Here is a 12,493-nt window from a genome sequence, read left to right as displayed (position 1 = left end):
GGAAGGCAGCCTTCCTCTCTCCCAGCCAAAACTCAGGAGGAGCTACACCCATTCAAAGCAAGATGGAGAACCTTTGGGGATGGACACTTATAGTCACGTTTTGCTGCAGTTGCCTTGTGTGCCATATAACATTTTGGTTCTGTGCAAGTTTATTCTCTGCCTCTGCCTACTGTTCAGGCAGTTCCCTCTGTCAACTGAAATGTCTATGAGGGTCACAATATCTCCTGGAGCTAGGATTCCAGAGACTCACAGCAGGAATGTGATGTCACAGAGTTCCTTCATTTACCTCTTTCCTTAAGACCTGTTCACAACCAAGAGCCTGGTCTGGTGACTCTATGTGGACTTCTCAGCTTCCTGTTTAACCTTGGAGTTGTGTTGTGTCTTTGTCAATTTTCAGTGTTTTCTCTAAAAGATCAGTTTGAAGTGTAGTTGTTTACCCAAGATTTTGGTTTCTCTCAGTAGAAGAGGAGCTTCCCAGCTGCATCTAATGGCCATCTTCTCTCTTCCATCAAGAAACACTTTAGACAACTTAAATTTATCAGTGTTTAATTGAGCAAAGCATAATTTATAAATTGGACAGCCTCCCAGACTAGAATATGTTCAGAGAATCTCCAGTGATATCTCATGGTTGAAAAATATTTGTGGATTAAAAAACAAAAGCTCAAGGTGAGGTGCAGAAACAGCTGGATTGGATATAGCTTGGTGTTTTGCTTATTTCAAAATGGGTTGAACAGTTGGTTGCCTTTGACTGGCCAAAACTCAATGATTGGTACAAGAATAGGTGCAGTCTATTTTTAAACCTGGTTAGATTACAGTTCATTGTGTACACAGAAATCTTTAGGTTGAATTGAAAATAAGATGGCAGCTTTAGACTAAACTTAACAATTCTAAAGAGTAATCTTGAATACCTTTGTGTCAAAGCACCTCAAATTTGTAGATGATTGCTCTAGAATTATTATTATTGAGAAGAGAAGATACGATTAGGCAAATGTTCATATAGTTTATGTGACTTGAAAGATTAAGCTCAGTTTCTAGAAAAAAAGCTGAATAGAAAGAGTCTTATGTGAGAAACAACATAATGAAAAACCTGATATTACATACTGATTAGGGAGTGATGTAGGAGGATGTAAAAGTGATTTTCAAGTTTGAAGACTGAAAACTGAAAAACGATGGGCAACCACTGAAAAAAATGGGTTATGATTTATTAGACAATGGGCTAAAAGTTTTGACATTTTGAGAGTGAGATCTTGATAGAACTTCAAAATGGAAATAGCCAACTATCAAATAGAAATATAAGAAACAGTGTTCCAGGCCTGGCGCAGTGGCTCACGCCTGTAATCTCAGCACTTTGGGAGGCCAAGGTGGGTGGATCACGAGGTCAGGAGATCGAGACCATCCTGGCTAACAGGATGAAACGCAGTCTCTACTAAAAATAAAAAAAAAACTAGCCAGGCATGGTGGTGGGCCCCTGTAGTCCCAGCTACTTGGGAGGCTGAGGCAGGAGAATGGCATGAACCCAGGAGGCAGAGCTTGCAGTGAGCCGAGATCGTGCCACTGCACTCCAGCCTGGGCAACAGAGCAAGACTCCATCTAAAAAAAAATAAAGCGTTCCAGAGAAGTTTGAACTAAGTATACAAACTCCATATAGAAGTGATAATTAGGATAATGAAATTAAAAAATGATATAAGGAGCAAAGTAAAATTAAATCAAGGGCAGAGTCTTATATTAAAGAGCAGCAGGAAAAAACTGTTATTAGAAAAGCAACAATAAGCCTAGGTGAAAAGATGAGAGGAGAAACAAGATAATAAAAAGTCACAAACTATAAAGTTTAAGAATATTTCAATAAAAAAGGGATCATTAGTCAACTACTGCAGGGAAATAAATTTTAATGACGACTACAAAATTAGTTTTATCATTTGGAAATCATTTCAAAGAATAGTCTTAATAATGAGAAAGAGAAAGAAATCAGATAACAAATAAATAAAGATCAGATCAAGGTTGCCAAAACAAAGGAAATAATCGTAGAAAGTTTTAAAAAATGTTACACAAACAAGAAGCCAGAGGTAGGCAGAACTTGATGTTTAAGACTGCTTCTTAAAAACAGGACTAACAGCGAGGTGGTGAAGTTGATTGTTCCACCCACTGAAATCTCAATAACAATTTGGAAATAGTTGGTCCTGAGGAGATTATTCAGACAGAAGGATCTCAATTGTAAGAGATTTAAGGAGTGGTCAGTCCTTCTTTGGAATCTTTTTTTTTTTTTTTTTTTTTAAGAAAATAAAAGGATTAAATCCTGAGTCCACAGTCCCAAGACTGAACTACTGAGCACTTCTCCAGCTCCAGTGAAGATAGGGTATAAGTAAGTCAAAAACAGCAGGGTGACCAGTAGGTAAACAAGACATGTGGCAGGATTCTAGTCCTGGAATAAAAACTAGACATAAAGAATAACCTGTCAAAATTAAGCAATATAAACTAAGACAAAAAACCCGCATCTGGTGAATGAAATGTTAGGGCTCAGAAATCAATACTCCAAAATATGATACATTGACATTCTGAAGAAACTTCAACGTCTCTACGACTTTCTTCCCCCACATACGCTCTCTCCCAAAACCTTCAGATTTTTTTTTTTTCTTAAGATCCAGATCCACCAAGGAGAACATTTTTTTTTCCTTCTCTATAAAGCAAAGAGTATAATCACATCTTAACAAACCCTTTCACAAGATAATATACAAGTTTTCTGTTCCCTGATCTGATTATTCTTCCTAGTGATCCCCTTAACAGATATTCTCTTCTCCCACCTTTCATAACCTTTTTTTGCCAGGATAGTATGTAAGTTCCTGAACTCCATTGGAGAGTGGGAAATCATTCTGTGATGCTCCCCATCTGCACAACAAAGGTGTATGCCTTTTCTCCTATTAATCTACCTTATGTCAGTGATTTTCAGCAAACATTCAGAGAGCAAGAGGAAAATCTCCCTTGGCCTCTATGAAACTAACGTGCAAATGCACAATACATCTGTGAATCCAGGGAAGCACATTCTGAAGGGTCTATCTCAGTGAAGCAGATTCTAGACTGTCTGGCAGCAAGACTTTTGGGGGAACTCAATATATAGCTATTACTACTCATGTCACTAGAATTAGCACTACAGCCTTTGATGTAATGTATATATCATTTTGGATCAGCTAAGGACCAAGTTTTCAGCTCGTAGGTGTCCAGGTGGAAACAGCTGGCAAGGCAGAGGCTGAGAAATCAAGGTATGTCTTGACAGATGGGGTAAAGTTTTCATTTTGTTTTCCTAAAGATAATTAAAACACACGTATAACAGAAATGAAAATAACAAACAGTTGAGTAGAAGACATTAAGTACATAAGAGAAAGGACAAAATTTGTGGAGGGAAGTAATGAATTAAGTTGAGAAAATAAGCTGGCAGTTTCTTTTTCCTTAACAGAATAAAAGTTATTTATACAGTGAAGAAATGTTATTTTTTTTTTCAAATTAGGTACAAGTCTAGGTGCATATTATAGATTGGTAATCAGTAAATACAAAGATATGACTTTATGAAGCTTAAAATCTAGTAGAGGAGACAGAAATATATGTATATGTTATATATATCTATATATATACTTATTTATTTATAAGGTTACTAAATATTGTCCCAATACTAGCTCAGCACTTTAGCCCTCCACTTTGAACCGAGAGGAAATTCTCTAAAGCTAGGTTAATATAGCTTAATAGAGCAAAACAAGGAACCGAAAATGGCTAGATTAGTCTATGTGACTCATAAACATAAAGTATATATAGATGGTGATTGATATATATATATACACACATGTGTGTGTGTGTGTGTATATATATATATGGTGATAAGACTTCTATAGAAGAGAACTGAATGTTGTGGAAAAAAAATATGGAAAAGGGGAGAAATTAGACAGCCGATTTATATCAGGTTGTAAAGGAAGACCGGCTTTAAGAGGTTTCTTTGGAGCTAAGATCTTAATAAGTTGGCTGAACAAGGTGCTGACCAGCTGGAAAAGCCTTTCAAGTAGAAATTACAGGAAAATAAAAACTCTCAGAAGAGGTAATAAATTTAGCATGTGGAGGGTCATAAAGTGGCTGGAGCATATCATGTGAGGGAGAAAGTAGCAGAAAGTATGGGGGAGTCAGTGAAGGTTCAGATCATGCAGGGTTTTACAGGTTTTAATAAAGAGTTTGAATATTAAATTCTAAGTGTAAAGGGAGAAGACACTGGAGGATTTGAATGAGACAGTGAAATTTTCTTTTTTTTTTTTTTTTTTTTTTGAGACGGAGTCTCACGCTGTCGCCCAGGCTGGAGTGCAGTGGCGCGATCTCGGCTCACTGCAAGCTCCGCCTCCCGGGTTCACGCCATTCTCCTGCCTCAGCCTCCTGAGTAGCTGGGACTACAGGCGCCCGCCACCTCGCCCGGCTAATTTTTTTGTATTTTTAGTAGAGACGGGGTTTCACCGTAGTCTCGATCTCCTGACCTTGTGATCCGCCCGCCTCGGCCTCCCAAAGTGCTGGGATTACAGGCGTGAGCCACCGCGCCCGGCCGAGACAGTGAAATTTTCTAATTTACATTTTTAAAAGACTATTCTCATTGCTGTATGAACAGCATAATTAGGTGAAGGGAACTGGGTGCAACAACAACAAAAACAAACAAACAAACAAACAAAAAAATAAGTCTATTTTAATATTCAACCAAGAGATGAGGGTGGCCTATCCTAGGCTGGTGATGGTGGGGAGAAAGAGAAATGGAGAAGTGGGATATTTCTTGGAAGTAGAAATTTCAAAACTTTGATGGATTAGATGTGTGTGAAGACCGGAAGAAAGGTGTCCAGAAAGAAATCAGATTTATAATTCAGGCATTTACTTGATGTGTTGATTATGTTAAATAATAGGGTTAAAAAGGAAAACCAATGTAATCAATGTGGCAGATGGGAATCTAGTGATAGAAATGGCAATTTAATCTACTGACATATGATGAGATTAAAATTGAGTAGTAGATTAGAATGACCTATGCTTGGGTCATTTTCTGTTTATCATTATTCAGACATAACTAAAAAATAATGCATATAAAATAGAGGATTCTAGTTTGGGAATTTTGTCATGAATCAAAATTGAAACAGTTGAAACAGTTGAAACTTAATTGTGTCGAAGTAGGTAGGCAGATTTTAAAATACTATCTACTATAGAAATTCTTAAAATGCAAACCTACTTTATTAAATGCCTTTAAACTCCATGTTGCCTGCCATAAGATTGTTTGGAAAGACTTAATGATTTAATTGGAAGCATCAATTAAAATAAAACATATTACTTTATATGTTAAACACTATATCTATATATATGTACAGAATTTAAGGATTTGACCTAATTGTTCCTCAGAGGGTCAAGTTTTTGTTACAACAAGAACATGTCTCTAAGAATCATCTTTACAATACAAATTTCAATTAACTGTGGCATTTCCTTTCTGCTGTAAATAAAGCTGGCTATTGAATAAATTGTGAAGTACAAAAACCTCACCTTACAAATTTCTCTAATCCATTTTTTCACTTCTTTCTTTCTACACATTTCCTGGGAATTTAATATTCTATTTCTCCCTCTGGCTCTTCTTCCTCTATAGCAATTGTGGCATCCTATGCAAGACTTACATCCTCTGCACTCCTATGTTATGAATATTTTATTTTCTATATGACCCAAAGATGATATAACCAAGCAATTTTACTTCTAGGTATATGCTCAAAAGGTTTACATACTGGTACTCAAAAAATTACTTGTACACAAATGTTCATAGTAGCATTATTCAAAATAGACAAAAGTTAAAAACACCCCAAATGTCCATGGGCAGTTAATGAATAAACAAATTGTGGTGTATATGAAAATATCCAACCATAAAAAGGAATGAATTAGTGATACATGATATAACTTGAAAAATATTTATGCTAAGTGAAATACACCAGACAGAATAGATCACATACTGTATGATATTATTTACTTCTTCACACCCCTATCAAAACTGATTCGCAGATGACATGATTCTATGTATGGAAAATCCCATAGGATCCACCAAAACCTAATAGACCTAATAATTAATTTAGCAAAGCTTCTGGGTAAAAACCAACACATAAAAATCAGCTGTCTTTTTATACACTAATAATGAACAATCTGAAAAGGAAAAAATGGAAATAATTCCATCTACAATAGTATCCAAAAAAGTTAAGTATTTAGGAATAAATTCAACCAAATATGTGGACAGTTCATACACTGAAAACTATAAAACATTAATAAACTAAAGAATACATAAATAAATGGAAAGATATCTCATGTTTTTGGATTAGAAGACTCACTTTTGTTAAAATGGCAATGCTAACTTCAAGCAATCTATAGATTCAATGCAATCATAAAAATTCTAAGAGCCTTTCTGCAGAAACGGAAAACCCAATTCTTGAATTCATATGAAATTGCAAAGAGCCTTGAATATTAAAACACTCACAAAGTAGAGGAACAAAATTGAAGGACCATCATTTTCAAATTTTATAACTTACTACAAAACTACAGTAATTAAACAGTATGGTCCTAGCATAAGAACAGTCATATGCACTGATGGAACAGGATTGAGAGTGCAGGAATAATCATATATATGTATGGTCAGTTGATTTTCAACAAGGATGCCAAGATTATTCAATAGGTAAAGAATAGTTTCCTCAAGAAAACGGTGCTGTGACAAATTGATATTCACAGACAAAATAAAAAAGTTGTAGCTTTATACAAAATTATACAAAAAAAAAATTATGTATATATACATATACAAAAATGTGCTTAAAATTTTATCAAAGACTTAATTATAAAAGCTAAACTCTAAAACTCTTAAAAAAAAAAAAAAGGGTTTTCTTGAGGTAAGCTAAGGAAGGAAGCAGGAACAGCTGGAAGGACCAGAAAACGGGGGTATTCTATCTATAATCAAGGAGCCAAAGAGCCAACCAAAGCCTGCAGGAGGCATCTTCAGGCTGCGAGGGGCTCCCAGAGGATTCTGGGACAGTGTGGGCTCACCATGTTGCCTTGCCTCGCCTCGTCCTGCATCTCCTGATGGAGCTGTCCGTGTGCACTGTGGCAGGTGATGGTGGAGAGGAACAGACACAGCACTGAAGCAGAGACCTGGATAACTGTGGCCTTGGAGGAAGGTGCTGGCCCCAGCATTCGGCTCCAGCTGCAGGAGGTGAAGATGGGCAAGGCAAGCCAGTTCTTTGGGCTGATGGGGAAGCGAGTGGGAGGAAGACCTCTGATCCAGCCAAGGAGAAAAAAAGCATTGTCAGCTGGAACACACGCTCCAGGGCCTCCTGGGCAAGAGAAGCTTGTCCACAGAAGGCAGAGAGGATAAGGCCCAAGGTTCAGAGTAAAAGCCCCCACTGCAGACTTCCCAGAGGACGTGGTGCCGCTTCTTCCTACCTGGATGTCACAGCTGACAAGCCAGCAGGCCAACTCTCTTCTCTGTGTCTCCTGTCCTCATCACTGGCACTTCACATAAGGCCCACACTGAACCCACCTGGCGTCTTCCTGGACTCTCGGTGTCAGTCAGCAGTCCTGCATAAATGCACGATCTTCACCGTTGCAAGCTGCATTGACTCTGCCCTCCCTCACACTCAGAGCTGGCATCTCACTACACAGCAGTGGGGAGATTCGCACACTCTGTATCCTGTGCCTAGCACACAGTAGGTGCTCAATAAATGAGTGACCAGTGGGGGGGGGGAAGAAAGGAAAAAAAAGGTTTCCTTTCTCTTTCTTTTTTTTTTGAGATGGAGTCTTGCTCTGTTGCCCAGGCTGCAGTGGTACGATCTCGACTCACTGCAACCTCCGCCTTCCTGGTTCAAGCAATTCTCCTGCCTTAGCCTCCCAAGTAGCTGGGACTATAGGCGTGCACCACCATGCCTGGCTAATTTTTTGTTTTAGTAGAGATGGGTTTCACCATGCTGGCCAGGCTGGTCTTGAACTCCTGACCTCGTGATCCGCCCACCTCGGCCTCCCAAAGTGCTAGGATTACAGGCGTGAGCCACCACGAGAAAAAAGGTTTTCTTGACCTTCATGACCTTGGATTTGGCAACAGATTCTGAGATCTGACATCAAGAGTACAACCAACAAAAGAAAAAATAGATAAATTGGAGTTTGTTAAAATTAAACCGGTTTTCATGTTAAAAGACATTCATGTTAAAGGACATTATCAAGGAAGAGAAAGACAACTTATGGAACGGGATAAAATATTTGCAAATCATATAGCTGACAAGAATCTAGTATCCAGATTTTATAAAGAATGCCTTCTACTCAATAACAAAATGAAAAACACTCCCATTCAACTCTTAAGTCTTTAACAACAACAACATGGAAAACAATCTCATACAACCAGCCCATGGACTCGAATTGATGTTCCTCTAAAGATGTGCAAATGACACTAGAAATGTAATGCTAAACATTATTAATCATTAGGACAATGCAAATCAAAATCACAATGAGATACCACTTCACTCCCATCTACATGGCAATTTTTAAAAATCAGAAAAATAACTAGCATTGTCAAGAATATGGAGAAATTGCAAGCCTTTTACATTGCTTATGAGAATGTAAAATTGGTCAGTTGCTGTGGAAAATGTTGACAGTTCTGATACAGGAGATAGAAAGAATTTATTTAGACAGATAGTGAGAGCAAAAGAGGCTTTGGCAGAACTTCCCTTCTAACAAAAAGCAACCTAAGAAATCATTTTATTTCTCACAAGAGCAGCCTGAAAGATCGAGCGGCAAATATAGATAAGGAAGCTGGAAGTTTGCACCGGAAATGCCAGCAGCTACACCAATAGAAAAGGGCTACCTGGGGGCCAGGCATGTCCACCATGGAAGCTCCGTTTTATTTTTTTTGTTAACACTTGTATAGTAAGAAAGAAATGGGCAACATGGAGACGCTCAGGCAGGGAACCCACCTGAATAATAAAAGATTGGGGTGGGGGCTGCCAGAGATTCAAGTGGTATGCAGATGGCAAACCTGGTTCTAACTGTTTTTTCGTGCCCTGTGTAGATCAGACACCATCTCCCCACTAGCTCAACTATAAAAACTCCCTCCTTCATTTCACTGCAGATCAGCCGCCCAGTTTCCGGGTCCCCTTTCTATAACAGAAAGCTATTATCTTTCTTTCACCTGGCAAATTTCCCTTTTAACTTCACTCTTTGTGTGTCCACATCCTTGATCTCTGTGGCTGAGACAACGAACCTCGGGTGTCACCCCAGAAAACAAGGCCACTTCATTGTGGGAGCTCACTTGAGATCCAAGGTAGATTCATCAAAAGAAAGAGTATAGGAGCAGTTCTTTAAAAAGTTAAACATAGAATTAGCATATAATCCAGTAATTCCACTTCAAGGAATACACTCAAAAGAATAGGATACTAGTACTAAAAGAAATACTTGCACACAAATATTCCTAATAGGTCTAGTCACAATTGACAAAAGCAGGACACACCCAAATGTCTATAAATAGCTTAATGGACAAATAAACGGTGTTATATACATACAATGGAAAATATTTAGCTATAAAAAGGAATAGAGTACCTATACATGCTATAACCTGAAAAATGTGTTTTGTTAAGACACAAAAGGTCATGTATTGTATGATCCAATTTATATATAATTTATGAATGGGCAAATTCACAGAAAAGTAGATCGATGGTTTTCAAAGGCTGGGGGAAGTGAATGGAGAATAAGTGGTTACTGGGTATGTGATATTATTTGGGGGTTAACGAAAATGTTTAGAACTAGATAGAGGTGATTGCACAACATTGTTAAAATAACTAATGATACTGAATTACTTATTTTAAAATGGCTAATTTTATTTTATGAGAAATTTGCCTCCATTGAAAATAACTGGCTGTGTCTCATTTTTAAAAATCTAACCAATCTGAAGTTTACATTTAATGGCTTAATGTTCCACTCCCTGTTGGATAATATGCAGTCTGATAGAGGGAGGTTATAATGCTTTAACACAAAGAATTGGTTAACGGCAAACATTTCTGGCAGGGCAAGTTAGATAAATATTATGGGTTATGGAGGTAGTCTAACCTCCTCAATTAATACAAGTGTAAGTGTGTTTTTTCTTACAGAACAATTTCAGTACATTGATAAGGGTGCTACTTCATGATTTTTGCATTTTTATGATTGACTCATATTTTAAAATCTTATTTATATATATAGTTAAAATGTAGTGCTCAGATGAGGCTTATTGCACAATTAGGGATTTCTGAAAGCATGTGGTCTTAAGTGCTAGTAGTTTTGAATCCCACGTCTTTAGAAATATTATTGTGTATATATATTTTTAAATGATTTGTCTTTTGCAGTCGGAGAGCACCTAGTGTCACTGGTGGAGAGTGTCCAGGTTCTTGGCATCTTGGACAAAGAACTGGACAAATCACACAAACAAAGCAAAGAAGGAATAAAGGGATTTACTGAAAATAAATGTATGCTCCAGTGTGGGAGCGGGCCCGAGCATAGGGCCTCAAGGGCCCCATGACAGCATTTTGGGGAGTTACAACACCCTCTAGAGGATTCCACTGGTTACTTTGGGTGTGCCCTATGTAAATGGAGAGGAGGAAGTAATGTTACAAAGTCATTTACTTGGCCTACGCCCTATGGAGAGGATATTTCCTGTCATAGCTGAAGTGTGAATCGGCCTTACGTTCCCTGCCTCCAGATCCTAGTTTCCTGCCTCATCTGCCCAGAGAGATGTGATCCTCATACATTTTTATGGGAGGCAGAGGGACCAATGGTCTTTTTTTCTGTAACTGCTTTATGCTGGCTTGGGGCATAGTCCCTACCTACTGGGGATCACAAAACTGTCATTCTGCTGTGTCTAGTGGAGGCAAGGTAGCTCCTTGATGGCCAGGGGTGGTGTCTTCACTTGGAACTGGCTGGAGCCTTTGTTGCATGATCACCTAAAGCTTGATGCTCTCTAGGCGAGAGGAAATGAATTTGGTTAAAAGATGTAATGGGAACTTCATAAGGTGGATACTTCTGCTGTCAGGAATGTTTGTTATAGAGAATTGCAAGAGAAAAAACAAAACCTGATTTCTTCTGGAATCTATGTATTTCCTTAAAGTCTTAGCCCAAGTCACTCCATTTCATTTGGTTTGGACTGTTGGGGCCTGGTGCATGAGCTTACTTCAAAACAATGGCCTCCCAGAATTTTGTTTAAAATTTCCACCTTTTTGGTTAGGTTCTCACTTAGGTGAAAATATAACCAAAACTTAGGGTCTTAGCACCACTCTTAGTTATCCTCATTTGGGTTTCCGGTTTCAGCACGTTATTTATAGGTTATGGTGTCCTCATGGTTGCACATTTCTTTCAGCTCCTGTTATCCAGTTGAAGAGAGACCATATGACATAATAGAGATGGCTGCCCGCAAGCATTTAAAACCTTTGAGATAATAGAGCACTCCAGGGAGACTATTATTATGACTATTGGGAGGATAATACCAACAGTTTGGAGTATGCTCCTTACCCAAAGTCCCCATGAACCAAAACTTCCTAAAATCAAATAGATCAAAGACTGACTTAACTAAGCAGTTTCTTCATTAATCCACTGTCACTGAATTTCTCTAATGTTCATTTGATGCATTCCTTTATAGGTCATAAGTGCCAGAAGCTGTACAGATACTTTTCTGTTCAGCCGATTCCATTATAACTTTCACAATAGAAATTAAAGTCTGTTGTGAAATTGTAGCCTTTACAGTATTTTTTTGCTATAGAGACTATTATGGGGAATACATTTCTAGTAACTGCCTCTTTTACTTTAAGCTATGGAAAAAGGAACAAATGATGCCCTTCTAGAAGAATGAAGCCCTCCTGGCAATGTTCTTTTTAACCCCTGATGTGGGTCAACAGGAGTGAGCCAAAGTTTTATTTTTGACTGACTGTGAGGCAACACATGTACCATTAAAGTTTCCTACCTACGTTGGGCGTTTGTCTTTGATTTATCATAGTATAAGTTTATCCATGTATAAGGCTTGCTGCAAACGCCTTCACAAATAAAAATATACCCTATAAGTGCCCCTAACAGACCCCTTTTTCACTTCTATTGTTCATAGAGGCAGAAGCAAGAAAAAAAATATTCAAAGATAAGAGCTTCATGATAGTAGAAGTCTTAATGTGTAAACTTGGCAAAAGCTGCTTACATCACGGATGCCATCTTTTTCTTGGGAGAAATTTCCCTAGTTAGTTTTACCTTAAAGGGTTCCAAAGGGTGTACAGCTCCAAGAGTGTAGAGGAACCCTTCTCAGTTGTAAGACTATGAACCCAAAGCCCAGGGTACCAAAGCTTTGTTGTAATGTGCATAGCAAGGACAGTTTTTTCCTGATGTTTCCAGAAGATCCAAACTATAAAAGCTTTCTTTACCTGATGAAAATACACTGTAGCATAATAATCTTCTCTTATAACATCAGCCCTCTTGC

The 12,493-nt window shown here is 38.1% G+C and overlaps 1 protein-coding gene across 1 annotated transcript in view; it reads left to right on the top strand.

Moving 5' to 3' along the window:
- The window catches only part of TAC4 (tachykinin 4), a 46,067-nt gene extending 38,655 nt beyond the window's left edge, over positions 1 to 7,412 (top strand). Inside the window, 3 exon segments of the mRNA XM_025371840.1 lie at positions 6,981 to 7,151; positions 7,153 to 7,287; positions 7,322 to 7,412. Coding sequence (XP_025227625.1) covers positions 6,981 to 7,151; positions 7,153 to 7,287; positions 7,322 to 7,412 — 397 coding nt within the window.
- Positions 7,413 to 12,493: the final 5,081 nt, after the last annotated feature.

Source organism: Theropithecus gelada, chromosome X, assembly GCF_003255815.1.
Source record: "Theropithecus gelada isolate Dixy chromosome X, Tgel_1.0, whole genome shotgun sequence".
In the NCBI taxonomy this organism is placed as follows: domain Eukaryota; kingdom Metazoa; phylum Chordata; class Mammalia; order Primates; family Cercopithecidae; genus Theropithecus; species Theropithecus gelada.
The sequence above is the reverse complement of the archived record's forward strand: the minus strand, read 5'-3'. Positions and strand labels throughout refer to the sequence as shown.